We start from the raw sequence: 16,084 nt of genomic DNA, 5'->3' as shown, positions 1-16,084 counted from the left end.
AGGAGCCGCCAGAGCCGTCCGTCAGTCAGGAGCCGCCAGAGCCGTCCGTCAGTCAGGAGCCGCCAGAGCCGTCCGTCAGTCAGGAGCCGCCAGCCAGTCAGGAGCCGCCAGAGCCGCCAGTCAGTCAGGAGCCGCCAGAGCCGCCAGTCAGTCAGGAGCCGCCAGCCAGTCAGGAGCCGCCAGAGCCGCCAGCCAGTCAGGAGCCGCCAGCCAGTCAGGAGCTGCCAGAGCCGCCAGCCAGTCAGGAGCTGCCAGAGCCGCCAGCCAGTCAGGAGCTGCCAGAGCCGCCCGCCAGTCATGAGCTGCCCTCCAGTCATGAGCTGCCCTCCAGTCATGAGCTGCCCCTCAGCCCGGAGCTGCCCCTCAGCCCGGAGCTGCCTCTCTGTCCGGAGCTGCCCTTCAGTCCGGAGCTACCTCTCTGTCCTGAGCTACCTCTCTGTCCTGAGCTACCTCTCTGTCCTGAGCTACCTCTCTGTCCTGAGCTACCTCTCTGTCCTGAGCTACCTCTCAGTCCTGAGCTACCTCTCAGTCCTGAGCTACCTCTCTGTCCCGAGCTACCTCTCTGTCCCGAGCTACCTCTCTGTCCTGAGCTACCTCTCTGTCCTGAGCTACCTCTCTGTCCTGAGCTGTCTCCTCAATCTAGTGGGGACCTTGGTGAAGATTCCTAGGCCAAGGTCGGGGGCGAGGGTCGCCACTCAAAGGACGCTAAGGAGGGGGACAAAGACAATGGTGGAGTGGTGGCCTCGTCCTGCGCCGGAGCCGCCACCGCGGACAGATGCCCACCCAGACCCTCCCCTTGAGTTTTAGGGGGTGCGTTCGGAGTCCGCACCTCAGGAGGGGGGTACTGTCACGTTCTGACCAATGTTCTTGTGTGTTTTGTTCGTTTTAGTGTTGGTCAGGACGTGAGCTGGGTGGGCATTCTATGTTGTGTGTCTAGTTTGTCTGTTTCTGTGTTCGGCCTAATATGGTTCTCAGAGGCAGCTGTCAATCGTTGTCCCTGATTGGGAATCATATATAGGTGGCTTGTTTTCAGACGAAGAGGAGGAAGGCTGCCGTTACATCCTGTCTCTTGTTGTTGTGTGCTTGTAAACAAACATCACAACTGGGAACTACCAGTAAGCTTCATAATGAAAAATTATGTGACAGGTGAAATGAAGAACGCAATCTTCTTTATCTCCTAATGTATTGCATGATAAACTGTAAACTACACTATCTACCAAGAGAGTTTTAATCTATATTCTTCGTAGCTGTCTATTTACCACCACAAACGATGCTGGCACTAAGACCGAACTCAATGAGCTGTATACGGCCATAAGCAAACAGGAAAACGCTCATCCAGAGGCGGAGCTCCTAGTAGCCGGGGACTTTAATGCTGGGAAACTTAAATCTGTTTGACCTAATTTCTACCAGCATGTTAAATATGCAACCAGAGAGAAAAAAAAAAAACTCTAGACCACCTTTACTCCACACACAGAGACTCGTACAAAGCTCTCCCTCGCCCTCCATTTGGCAAATCTGACCATAATTCTATCCTCCCGATTCTTGCTTACAATCGGTGACTCGGTCAATAAAAAAGTGGTCAGATGAAGCAGATGCTAAGCTACAGGACTGTTTTGCTAGCACAGACTGGAATATGTTCCAGGATTCTTCCGATGGCATTGAAGAGTACACCACATCATTCACTGCCTCAAAAGGTTCTACAGCTGCACCATCGAGAGCATCCTGACTGGTTGCATCACTGCCTGGTATGGCAACTGCTCGGCCTCCGCCCGCAAGGCACTACAGAGGGTAGTGCGAACGGCCCAGTACATCACTGGTGCCAAGCTTCCTGCCATCCAGGATCTCTATACCAGGCGGTGTCAGAGGAAGGCCCTAAAAAGTGTCAAAGACTCCAGCCACCCTAGTCATAGACTGTTCTCTCTGCTACCGCACGGCAAGCGGTACCGGAGCGCAAAGTCTAGGCCCAAGAGGCTTCTAAAAAGATACCGCCAAGCCATAAGACTCATGAACATCTAATCAAATCAAATGGCTACCCAGACTATTTGCATTGCCCCCCCCCCCCTCCACTCTTTTACACTGCTGCTACTCTCTGTTAATTATCTATGCATACTCACTTTAATAACTCTACCTACATGTACATATTACATTATTACATACCTGTATTGGTACTGAAAAACCATCCCGTGGCTATTTCCAAATACCCCGGTATATATGGTATACCGCCCAAGCCTACTAGCTAGGGCCTAGTGTAAAGACTGTAGTTCACAGGGGACAGAAGGGGGCCTGGCTAGGGCCTAGTGTAAAGACTGTAGTTCACAGGGGACAGAAGGGGGCCTGGCTAGGGCCTAGTGTAAAGACTGTAGTGCACAGGGGACAGAAGGGGGCCTGGCTAGGGCCTAGTGTAAAGAATGTAGTTCACAGGGGACAGAAGGGGGCCTGGCTAGGGCCTAGTGTAAAGACTGTAGTGCACAGGGGACAGAAGGGGGCCTGGCTAGGGCCTAGTGTAAAGACTGTAGTGCACAGGGGACAGAAGGGGGCCTGGCTAGGGCCTAGTGTAAAGACTGTAGTGCACAGGGGACAGAAACGGGCCTGGTTGGGGCCTAGTGTAAAGACTGTAGTGCACAGGGGACAGAAGGGGGCCTGGCTAGGGCCTAGTGTAAAGACTGTAGTGTACAGGGGACAGAAGGGGGCCTGGCTAGGGCCTAGTGTAAAGACTGTAGTGTACAGGGGACAGAAGGGGGCCTGTGCTGGCTGTACAAAGGGGCCCTTTCAGGTGGCAGTGGCCCTGGGCCAGCTACGCCTACTGGAAGCTTCCTTTCCCCAGCCAGCAATCATCACCTGTTAGCCCCCTACTAGCTACCCCCCTCTCCCTGCACCTTTCATTCTGTAACACAGAGCACCAATCACAGATGCCCCTTATCCCAACCCCCAGCCCCCTCACTCTCTCACATACTCAATCTCTCCCTCACTTTAACTCTACCTCTCTTTTAATCCCCTTTTAGTCTACCACTTCTCCTCACTCTACCCTCTCCCTCTTTCCTGAAAGGAGAAAGCCCAGCCTGCCCATTACACAGCAGCAGCAGCAACCCTGTGAGGTGCAGTGCTCAGCACTGTCAGGGAAATACTCAAGGCCCTCTTACTTTCCATCCCCTTTAGAACCCCTCTGTCCTCCTCCCCCTTTCCTTCTCCCATAGCTGGCTCTCAGGTTACAAGTGATGCTTTTCTACCTCTCCAGTCTCTCAATCCCACTCTCATTTTCTCTTCATCTCCCTCTCTCACTCTTCCTGGTCCAGTGTAGCTCAGTGTCATTCTGTAGTCTCCCCTTCACACATCTCAATCTCTACCCCCTACCTACAAACATTCTCCCGTTCCTTCTCTCTCAATCTCTTTCTTTCTGGCGGCAGGTAGCCTAGCGTTTAAGAGCGTTGGGCCAGTATCCGAAAGGTTGATGGTTCGAATCCTTGAGCCGGCAAGGTGGAAAAATCTGCCGTTCTGCCCTTGAGCGAGGCAGTTAACCCCCGCAACACCACCTGCTCCCTGGGCGCCGATGACATGGACGTCGATTAAGGCAGGCCCCCTCACCTCTCTGATTCAGAGGGGTTGGATTAAATACGGAAGACACATTTCGGTTGAATGCATTCACTTGTGCAACTGACTAAGTTTCCCCTTTCCCTGTTCCTTTAAAATGCATCTCTTTGTCTGAAAGAAGCCAACAATGGTAGTCTTCACTGCAGTGACAGAGAGTGGGAGAGAAAGCGATAGAATGTGAAAGCACAAGAGGGAGAGAAAGAGAGAGATTATCACTGAGGACCTGATACAGCCAACAGAACCCTGGATGATTGTGACTATATCCTCCCTGTTGCCAGGGCAACCTCATCACTTGGCTCAGAGCGGTGTGATTGTCAAAACATTACTCAATAAAATCACATTTAGCACGTGACACAGATTTGCAAGGAACACATTGACAACGCATCTTTTTAGAGGGGTTGGAGGGAAATTGATTATTGGGTGATTATTGGGTAAATACACCATAGAAATATAATCATTCTTATTCTCTAAATACGACTAACATATAACGACTGTGATGCACCAATTCAATCAAATGTGTCTGTGTGCTAGTAAAACTCTGCCTCTACGTGTGTGAGTGAGTGAGAGAGGGGGTCTGTGTCTCTTCTCTTTGCTAAACAACCAATCAGAATATGAACACCTACACAGCCTTACGAAACAGCCCAGCTCAGCAGGGCTGCTGAATGTTGGGTTGGTATTGAGTTAAGAAGTGTCTCCTCTGAATTCCTGTCTAAAAAGAGGGGGATGAGTGTTGAAAGACAAAAAGAAGCGATTGAGTGGCACTCTATGACGCCCACACAGGTACCATAGAATGCACTTCTCAGTGGAAGAGCTGCAGGGAAGGGATGATCTGGAGGCATGGAGGATAGAAGACACATACAGAATACAAGTATGCACGCACACACACACCGCCCACACAAAAGACGCAAACATCACACACATTGGTTCCATTGGTTTACCTGAAATCAGCTTCACCACTGAAATTCTGGGCATGAATGCAAAGCTAAACCAATATTTTCACAGCCCCCCTCTCCCTCGCCTCCCCCTTTCCTCTTCTCTCCCTCAACTTACTCTCTCTCTACCCCTACCCCTCCTCTGTGTAGGAGAGAGGGTATATCTGCTCGTAGACGGATGCACTGGTGTTGAGGGGAGTGTTATTCCAAGGAAATGATGTCATGAAAGAGGGGAGCGAGATTGGAGAGAGAGGAGTGAGAGAGTGGGACCTCTGTACCTAGGCCTACAGCTTGTTTGGTCAAGCTACTTAACAGGGTGATAGAGAGGGTGCATTTTTTTAACGTTTGAGTGACCAAGTACCACTATTTAGTGGTCAAGTGCAATGTGTCTCTGAGTAACATCTATCAGTAAAGGTACACTCAGTTGGTTGAGCTTGGCTTTGATTGGTCAATGTACACTCGACTGTCATTAAGGTAGGGTTGTTTCGGTCACTAGAGTCACTTACTCCCAGTGAAGGCAATCCAGCGGGCGTATTTGGTGGCCTCGCGGCGCCAGTGGGATGCCACCAGCAGGCCACAGGTCACCGTGAGGGAGATGATACCCAGGATGATGAAGAAGAGCGTGGTGACCCACTCGGGGGGAAGCCGCGGGGGGATACAGGTGCGGTCCCGACCGTGGATGGTCTGGCACTGCCGCACCAGGCCTACCGTCAGGGCACCTATATATATATATATATATATATATATATATATATATATATAAATATAAGAGAGAGAGAGAGAGAGAGAGAGAGAGAGAGAGAGAGAGAGAGAGAGAGAGAGAGAGAGAGAGAGAGAGAGAGAAAATAGGTGTTAGATCATACACACATTTAAATTCTCACACCAACCACACTGCTAGGGCACATCCTTGTAGGGCTGGGCAGTAAACCGTATTTTACTATATTCAGGTATTGATGCACAGTCCGGTTTGCATTTTTACTTTACCTTAGCTTACATAATGGTATTTGGTTTGTTAAATGTAATTGAAATGTAATAACTGACTGATGTAACTAAAAAAAATAAGGGAATCGCCCGTTCTTACCGTCAGTAAGAGACTGCGAACAGCTGAGAACTGCTAATTTCCTAGCAAGAGCTTCTGGTGCACATTTGTGCTTTTTTCCCATGAATAGTGCTTGTGAGGCAGCGCTGGAGCCAAAGATGTGCAAATGTACTTTTTTGCCACAAATCTTGCCTGTGAGGCAGTGTGGGTAACAAAAGCACCCTAGAAATCTGCACAATGCCCCTTGTGGCGAAAGGAACGGACATTGAATCAATTTAATATATACGGTACTAGGAAAGAAAAAGTGACTTTCACAAAATAGAGGCATACAAAGACAAAACAAATGTGGTACAGTGTGGAAATAACAACAAATGAGTGAAGGAAATTCTGATGAAAATGCAGAACATTATTTTTGATTGAAGTTTGATTGAACTGTATAAAACAAACAGAAGAGAGAAAGCCCCATTAAAAACACTTAGAATGTATTTTTTGCCACCCTAGGGCCATGCACTACTCATGAAGCATATTTTATATAAAATACTGTCAAATACCGTCATACTGTCAAAAATATGATATATTTTGTCCACATCGCCCAGATCTACATCCATGTCAGGGCAGCTAGAACACACACACTGTCGACTAACCAATCAGATTCTTTACAGAAAAAAATTGCCTGGCTTCACAACACTCAAACTGTTATCAAATTGCTAACAGAATTACCAACAAATCTGTAACAGAAATACTGCAAATGAAATTGGCTACAATGGGAAATCATAGTAGTCACAAACCAGTAGGGTCACCTGCTACTGTCTTCCTTCCATTGGAATACTGTTATGTTCAGCTCATAACGGTTTTCTTTCTGCCGTCTGGTGGTCAAACCAAGAGTGTTAAAACAGTCTGAGTCTAGACAACCCTTCCCTCTCTCTGCCTTTCTTTCTGCCTTCCTCTCATTTCCAGTTAATGTCACCTCTCCCAGCTGACACCTACACATGAGCCCCCTCCCTTTCCATTTCATTTAACCAGCATCCTCACCTACTGAGCACCGACCGACAACGGACCTCCATGGACGTTGAAAAGTAGTTGAAATTTGGTCAGTCCACCCTGGCCTTGATGTTAATGTCCACAGACAGACCGGACTGGACCAAATCCGAACCCATCGTAGACTTACGTTTCACAAGTTTGGATAGCACAGTACAGTACAGTGAGTAGAGCACAGTAGAGTCCAATACAATACAGTACTGAGCAGGGGTTGGAACCGGTTCAGGGAACAGAACAGAAAACCGGAAAATAATGACATTTTGGGGGGGAAATAATCAGAACCACGAATGAAAGTGATCTATACTGTTCCAGAACAGAACTGTTATTTTAAAAGCATGAGAACCAGTTAATAACGTTACTTTATGTTCCGGACATTTTTTTCCAGTCCCCCCAGAAAACACAACGAAGTTCCTATGCAACGCCCTCACCATGTCGCTAATCAACTTCTTCCAGTGTCTGCCGGCCAGCCACCTGGAAATATTTGCCAGGGAGTGTGCATGTGTAGACTCCTCCCCCTCTGACGTTACAAGCGTGATTCAGAAATTAGGGAGAGATCTTAATTAGAGAATAATTAATTGACCTTTTCAATGCTAGTTAAGGATACTATAGTTAGAACGTTTCACATTGGATTTATTAACTACAAAAAGGTAAGATGTGTTTTTTTTTCATCCCTTTTTTCTCCCCAATTTTGTGGTATCAAATTGGTAGTAGTTACAGTCTTGTCTCATCGCTGCAACTCCCGTACGGACTCTGGAGAAGCGAAGGTCGAGAGCCATGCGTCCTCCGAAAGACAACCCAACCAAGCCGCACTGCTTCTTGACACAATGCCCATCCAACCCGGAAGCCAGCCGCACCAATGTGTCGGAGGAAACACCGTACACCTGGCGACTGTGTCAGCATGCACTGCGCCCGGCCCGCCACAGGAGTCGCTAGTGCGCGATGAGACAAGGATATCCCTGCCGGCCAAACCCTCCCTAACCCGGACGCCGCTGGGCCAATTGTGCGCCGCGCCACGGGCCTCCCGGTCGCGGCTGGCTGCGACCGGGAGATGCAGTGCCTTAGACCACTGCGCCACTCGGGAGGCTGATGTGTTTTTGTTTTAATTCCGGTGCTGCTCTGCACACACAAACGTGTTAGCTAGCTAGCATGTCCAACATTAAGCCAACTATGACGTTCAAAGACATTCAAAGTTCCTTTATAGAAGCCGCTCCTCCATAGGTATAATTCTGTGAGCCTAATTCAGATAATGCATGTCATAACAAGATTCCCAGCGCTTCAAGCCAAGCCTCCTCAACCCTATCTCTCTCTCCCCACTGCAAAATGTCAGTCACATCTCGCGCCCTACACTCATCTGTCCAGTGCATGTAAATATTTTGCCCGCTCCACCACAAGCTGCTCTATCTGCACTGATTTCAGAAGTTTAAAAAGGAACAGAAAGGCACCTGTAAACCGTTACTTTTTTTGGTTCGAACCGGTTCAGAACTGTATTTTGCTGGTCGGAACAGTGGAACGGAATGAAAACAATAATGGTTCTGTTCAGAACGAAACGATTGTAAAATAATTTTGGTTCCAACCTCTGGTACTGAGTACAGTACAGCACAGTGAGTAGAGCATAGTATAGTACAGTCCAATACAATAGTACAGTACAATATAGTAGAGGACAATAAATAAAAGAAGCGTATAGTACAGTATATTGCCCTGTACTGAACTATACTGTATTCTACTGCGCTGTACAGAACTCCAGTCATCTGTGCTGCGATGTCCAAACTTGTAAAACATGAGGAGAATGATATTCATACCCATAATTACGCATTTCTGTGTAGTATAGATCAGGGACCCATTACCGTTACCGTAATTCCACTTCACTTACTGTAGTTCAATAACCAAAATGGATTTTTGTTAAACTCAAGTTGCCATAACTGACACCCCATTCTTTCTGCAGACATCTTTGAATCTTATTGCTGCAATATGTAACTTTTTGGGCGACCCGACCAAATTCACATAGAAATGTGAGTTATAGATCGGCCATTCACATTGAAAGCAAGTCTAAGAAGCTGTATATTTGTTCTATGAGCACTATTTCTATGCTTCTACATGTGTATTTTACTTTTGGGTTTGTACACCAGCTTTAAACAGATGAAAATACACTGCTCAAAAAAATAAAGGGAACACTTAAACAACACAATGTAACTCCAAGTCAATCACACTTCTGTGAAATCAAACTGTCCACTTAGGAAGCAACACTGATTGACAATAAATTTCACATGCTGTTGTGCAAATGGAATAGACAAAAGGTGGAAATTATAGGCAATTAGCAAGACACCCCCAATAAAGGAGTGATTCTGCAGGTGGTGACCACAGACCACTTCTCAGTTCCTATGCTTCCTGGCTGATGTTTTGGTCACTTTTGAATGCTGGCGGTGCTTTCACTCTAATGGTAGCATGAGACGGAGTCTACAACCCACACAAGTGGCTCAGGTAGTGCAGTTCATCCAGGATGGCACATCAATGCGAGCTGTGGCAAAAAGGTTTGCTGTGTCTGTCAGCGTAGTGTCCAGAGCATGGAGGCGCTACCAGGAGACAGGCCAGTACATCAGGAGACGTGGAGGAGGCCGTAGGAGGGCAACAACCCAGCAGCAGGACCGCTACCTCCGCCTTTGTGCAAGGAGGTGCACTGCCAGAGCCCTGCAAAATGATCTCCAGCAGGCCACAAATGTGCATGTGTCAGCATATGGTCTCACAAGGGGTCTGAGGATCTCATCTCGGTACCTAATGGCAGTCAGGCTACCTCTGGCGAGCACATGGAGGGCTGTGCGGCGCTACAAAGAAATGCCACCCCACACCATGACTGACCCACCGCCAAACCGGTCATGCTGGAGGATGTTGCAGGCAGCAGAACGTTCTCCACGGCGTCTCCAGACTCTGTCACGTCTGTCACATGTGCTCAGTGTGAACCTGCTTTCATCTGTGAAGAGCACAGGGCGCCAGTGGCGAATTTGCCAATCTTGGTGTTCTCTGGCAAATGCCAAATGTCCTGCACGGTGTTGGGCTGTAAGCACAACCCCCACCTGTGGACGTCGGGCCCTCATACCACCCTCATGGAGTCTTTTTCTGACCGTTTGAGCAGACACATGCACATTTGTGGCCTGCTGGAGGTCATTTTGCAGGGCTCTGGCAGTGATCCACCTGCTCCTCATTGCACAAAGGCGGAGGTAGCGGTCCTGCTGCTGGGTTGTTGCCCTCCTACGGCCTCCTCCACGTCTCCTGATGTACTGGCCTGTCTCCTGGTAGCGCCTCCATGCTCTGGACACTACGCTGACAGACACAGCAAACCTTTTTGCCACAGCTCGCATTGATGTGCCATCCTGGATGAACTGCACTACCTGAGCCACTTGTGTGGGTTGTAGACTCCGTCTCATGCTACCACTAGAGTGAAAGCACCGCCAGCATTCAAAAGTGACCAAAACATTAGCCAGGAAGCATAGGAACTGAGAAGTGGTCTGTGGTCACCACCTGCAGAATCACTCCTTTATAGGGGGTGTCTTGCTAATTGCCTATAATTTCCACCTGTTGTCTATTCCATTTGCACAACAGCATGTGAAATTTATTGTCAATCAGTGTTGCTTCCTAAGTGGACAGTTTGATTTCACAGAAGTGTGATTGACTTGGAGTTACATTGTGTTGTTTAAGTGTTCCCTTTATTTTTTTGAGCAGTGTACTATATATTCTGTTATGGAAAATATATTTCACAGCGATTTAGATGGTACAATGATTCTCTACACTATACTTGCTTGTTTTGTCACAAACTGAAATTAGGCGAACTATTAGACTTTTTGCAACCAGGAAATGGTGTTACAAGTTCTGCATAGTGTATCTTTAAATCTGAGCGTATATTTAACCGGTTTTGGAAAACGTGGTCACATAAAAACCTGAGGGAGATTTTACAGTAATTCCGTTACCAAAGTTTCCATCTGCACAGTTCTAACATTAAATTCGTTTTTGTAAAAAAAAAAGTGGAAATTGTTAAAAGTAGTCCTTGTGCATAGAGCTCTATTGTTTGTTAAACTTTGAAAATCAATGGTTTTTGTTTGGCATACATTTTAAAGTGAAAAGACTGAGACAAAGTTTAATTCCGTTACTGTGGAATTCCCCCCCTTTAATCTGTCTGTGAATCAATGCCTGCAAGGAGCTCCTCTCTGCAGCCTACAGGGCCCAATTATGTCAGAGGAGGCTGAGGCTGTTGCTCTGTAACACACACAAGAACACACATGCATGGACGTCTCCCACACACACACTGCAACCGATTGTAATGGTTCTTCTCACACACAGGTGCACGTACACAGCAGCAGATATAAATCGTTATCCACTGGCAGGCACACACTGCATCCGGATGTTTGTCTTGACACCTCAGCATTCCCTGTATAATGTGTCAGTTCATTAAGAAGCAGAGGCTTTGAAAAAGTCTCAAATGCTGCTAGCTAACGTGACAGCAGTTTGCATCGCTACTATATATTTCATCTCACTTCTCCCATCAGACATAGTACAGTATTTCTCCCTTTGATTTATCTACCACACACACACCTTCCTGTCCTCTCTCCTCCTCTTTTCCTACTTAACTTTCTCTCACTTCAAACTGAAGAGGCTTCTTTCTCTCCCTCTCTCTCTCCAGTTGAGTTTCTTCCCTGATCTTGAAGTCAGTCAGTAAGTATGCACATCTGTTGGTCTGGAACACGGACGAGAGGAGATAATATCTAGCCTATGGCGGAGAGCCTACTGGAGCCATCTATCACTGATCAGACACACACAGAGGATTTATAGCCTCTGGACTGAGCCATGATGACGTCTGCCAGAGATAGACTAGCTCATGAGCACACACACATGCACTTGTACAGTTACGTAGGCAGCAACACGTAGTTCACACACACACACACACACACACACACACACACACACACACACACACACACACACACACACACACACACACACACACACACACACACACACACACACACACACACACACACACACACACACACAGATCAGACCACTGAGAAACATAGGAGAGACACTAAATGAGTGTGTGTTCGTCTTCATGGAGATTTCTACCTGAGTAAGCAAAACGGTATCATATTATGCATGAACGGTTTAGGTGGTAGGAACCTGTAGTCTTTTTCATGAAAGGTGGGCTCGGTTATGAAGAGTGGGTTTTACCACCACCTTCACCATAATCTTACCAGGTAGGCTATCGACAATAATTCGATTTTACAACAACTTGGAAAAACATGGTGGAAAAGATGATACAATACATATTGGTGGTCCAATGGTGGAGATGCTGAAAGACAGATCTCCTCTTGCACTGGGGCAGGGCGGGTCTCCTCTCCTCTGGTATCCCACAGCGAGCCAAACAGTCCACTGGCCATCAGTCCAGAGGAAATCCTGTCCCCTTTATAACAGCTAGCAGGCCAGCACAACACCGCCTCTACAATAACAAGCAAACACAGCCTCAACCCTTCCCTAACCACACCTACAAACACTATGTAGGCCTAATGCTCCTCTGCTGGAGAATGCTTTCATGTGCTAGAACAATAGAGAACATTTTTGAGATTATATAATCAACATATTCTAGAATTCTAGCCCTGGATATTCTAAAATAGGCTATATCCAAGAATGACAACATTCTAGAAGGCCATTATTACCTTGTGCAGTCTGCACTGGGGCCAACGTGTTCTTCTGTCAACCGGAAGACGTTGGAACTACTCAGCCTTTAGACTAAAGAAAGGAGGTCAGAGCAAGGCAGACTAAAATGGCACCTGGAACGCCCACCAGAGCACTAGAGCTTACCCAAGAGCCTATTTCTGAAGGGAAGTAGGCCACATATTCCTGCCTGGGTACTGTAACCTTGAACCTGTCTGAGGACGGGAAGTGTGTGTGTGAGTGTGTGGAACATCAGCGGGCTCTGATAGCACTAATAATCTTGTTTTATGGCCATTTCCCCCTGGATCCTCCAGCCTCCTGCTGATTCACTAGCTCTCAGTGGAATTCCTGCCTTACAACAGGCAGGCAGGCACGGCATGGCACACACACCACTGGACACGACACACACACGCCATGCAAAAACATGGTACTCTGACACAAATTACAGAAATGTACACACACACACACACACACACACACACACACACACACACACACACACACACACACACACACTCCGTGAGACTACACATCTGGATAAATAAAGCTGGAATCTAAAATGAAAAGTGTGAGCAACGGAGCGACGCCTCATTTCCCCCCAGCCCACCGCAGAGCAGAGCTGGTGAAGAGTACAGCAAGACCCACCACTGCTGCTGCTGCTGTGTAGAGACAGACATCCAGATATACACACAGAGCACAACAACCAGTAACACACAGACACTCATACACTGTCCCACACAATAATACAGCCTCTTCACACAGATACTGACAGTCCCCATAAAAACATTATTAACAGTTCTAATCTCCATGGATCCCCGTGTCTCTAGCTAACCGTCTCCCATGTGCCTCCCCTCTATTCTCTCTGTATTCACACAGCTCAAATCTGTTTCTCTCTGCCCATCTCTGTGTCCCTGCATGTGTTCTACTGATCCCCGTCCCCTCACTCTGTATTCTCTCCATCCTGACGTCTCACTGTTTATCACAGCTTCTCTCTCTCTATGTTCCTTCCTTCTTTCCCTCCATCCGTATTCACTCTTCTTTGAGTGAGATCACTGTTTCTCACCCCCTCTCTCTATCTCCATTAGATTACTGCTTCTCGCCCAGTCTGTCTAAATGAGAGGAAATGAGGGCTGTGTGAGTTGGTCCTGAGCATGGGAGAGCATGGCGATGCTGTCATTAGTGTAGGTGCAGAGAGGTGTTAGCTACTGTTAGCAAGACAGCAGGCAGCACTGGAGGGATGAGTGGAGCAGGAGGCCTCTAAACTCTGCTGGGTGGAAGTATGGAGGTGGAGGTGGCAGGCAGCCACTGCAGGTTTTAACAGCCCGGCCGTTCTTGTACTTACATCACCAGGCTGCAGGGGAAGGTAGACTGTAGTGTTGACTATCCCCACACACACAAACGCAAGTAGACTACACACACCCACAAATTCAGACTACATAGCCACACACACACAGGTAAAGACACGCATACATACACACATTCATTCCAGAGACGTATACAAACACACACACAAACTGGCTTGCATATTCAATATCCGTACACAAACAAACACTACATACAGTCTTCAAAGGTGGACTTCAAAGGTAGGAAAACACATAGCTCAGGTCTGAAGTTAGTTACCACTGCATAAGTTTTCCAAACAACGTTTACAGAAGACAAGTTTCTCCATATTCGTTCCATGACAAAAGGACAGACGCTTACACACACAGTTTTACTTAACACAACAACATAAAAGCGCTTGTTAAGGGAAGGGGCAGGAAGCTGGTAGTATACTTTTCAACAGCCAAGCACTTCTTTCTCCCCCTAGTCCCTCATGCCCTGACCATGTACTAAAACAGGATGCCGCCCAGTCAGTGCAGACAAAGATGGTGGAGGAGGATTCTGCTCTCTGGTACAGCTGGTACAGAGAAACAGGTGATGTTACTGTGGCAGTGTCCCAACTTGGCTGTTGATACTAGCATGGCCACCTTCAACTGGCTCATTCAATCTCTCTACACTCCCCTGCAATTCTTCCCTGGACAGGGTGTTGAAAATGTGTTCTCAGTTAACATATCTGGTAAAGTAAGGGTTAATGATCAATATTAACTTGCTACATTCACACATACAGCCTACTGTAACTGTGCTTGCTCTACTAAAACAAGGCTAACCAAGACAGTTATCCAAACCTTATGCCCCAATAGCACGCAAGGAAGCAACAGGGATGCTTTGGCTGTACAAGGACGAGGCCAAATTAAGAGCTATTTCCAGATGTACGCTTTTAAATATCACATTTTCGATGGCACGGCTTTGTTTAAACAACAACAAAAACAATTTCCTCAATTGTACCTCAGCGCAAAGGTTGTTTTGTCCAACGATCAGAACATTTTCACAGCAGTGGGAGGGCTTGGCACCGCTTGCTGGCTTTGCCATTTAGAAGTAGACCAGAAATCACTCTAAAAACAGCCACCGACACGACCTATCACTGAGAGAGACAATCAGCCGTCCATGTCAACACACCGATGAATAGAACAGAAGAGGGAGAGTGTGAGAGACAGAGCGTGAGAGAGATAAGAGAGGTAAATCATTTTCTCCCTTCGCAGCTGTAACACACATACACAAACACAGAATTTATACACACCATGACGGCCTTGCTGGCTGTTCTCTTTTCTGAAATTATCACGACTATCACCTTGTGGTCTTCTTCTATGGTGGACTTTGTTCTCTCTCATAGCTCATGTCAAAGCTTCTCCTCCACTGTGTTTTCAGGGTGATGTTGTACCCCTCGGTTACAGGCATGGATTTGTGGAACGGAGGTGTTAATCTAATGTCTTTATGCCTCTTAGAATCTCTAAGCAGTGTGAAAATACAGAGAATCTGAAAAATGTTCAAATCTGTTGTCTTATCAATATGTGTTGTGTGTTCGTATCACCAAAAGTAGCACTCAAATCTTGCCTATGAGAAAAGGACTTGGGCAGGAGTATAGAGTAAACTGTTTCACTTTAGCTTCACTAATATCCCTTTCACATAGGATTTACAGTATGTTGCATGTAATTGTTTTGCAATGTTTACATGACCCCCTTTCAAATAGGCCCATCTTTACCACATTCTTGCCGGCAAGCCTTTTACATGTATATCCCTAGCGCATGCCGGCACAGGTGATGAGTGAGAGTAGGGGTGTGCAGATGTGTGTGGGCATATATTTTAATAAAATAGCTGTCATCTAACAAAAAAAATTGTATTGCGCATGAGTGTTTGTAGGTGCCTGTACAGTGCCTTCAGAAAGTATTCATACCCATTGACTTATTCTACATTGTTGTGTTACAGCCTGAATTCAAAATGGATCACAAAAAATATCTCACCCATCTATACAAAATACCCCATAATGTCAAAGTGAAAACATGTTTTTAGACATTTCTGCAAATGTATTGAAAATGAAATATAACAATATATAATTTAGGTAAGTATTCACACCCGAGTAAATACATGATAGAATCAACTTTGGAAGCGATTACAGCTGTGAGTCTTTCTGGGTAAGTCTATAAGACCTTTGCATACCTGGATTGTACAGTATTTGCACATTCTTTTTAAAATTCATCAAGCTGTCAAGTTGGTTGATGATCATTGCTAGACAGCCATTTTCAAGTCTTGCCATAGATTTAAGCTGATTTAAGTCAAAACTGTAAACCAGGCCACTCAGGAACATTAAATGTCATCTTGATAAGCAACTTGTGTATATTTGGCCTTGTGTTTTAAGTTACAGTCCTACTGAAATATATATTTGTCTCCTAGTGTCTGTTGGAAAGCAGACAAC

The 16,084-nt window shown here is 46.6% G+C and overlaps 1 protein-coding gene across 1 annotated transcript in view; it reads right to left on the bottom strand.

The window, feature by feature from the left end:
- Positions 1 to 16,084, bottom strand: part of LOC120040635 (uncharacterized protein C16orf52 homolog B) — a 38,289-nt gene that overhangs the window by 10,468 nt on the left and 11,737 nt on the right. Inside the window, exon 2 of the mRNA XM_038985716.1 lies at positions 5,027 to 5,239. Within this exon, the coding sequence (XP_038841644.1) occupies positions 5,027 to 5,239 (213 nt within the window). The remainder of the gene's footprint in view (positions 1 to 5,026; positions 5,240 to 16,084) is intronic.

This window comes from Salvelinus namaycush, unplaced genomic scaffold, assembly GCF_016432855.1.
Source record: "Salvelinus namaycush isolate Seneca unplaced genomic scaffold, SaNama_1.0 Scaffold37, whole genome shotgun sequence".
Taxonomy (NCBI): Eukaryota; Metazoa; Chordata; class Actinopteri; order Salmoniformes; family Salmonidae; genus Salvelinus; species Salvelinus namaycush.
The sequence above is the reverse complement of the archived record's forward strand: the minus strand, read 5'-3'. Positions and strand labels throughout refer to the sequence as shown.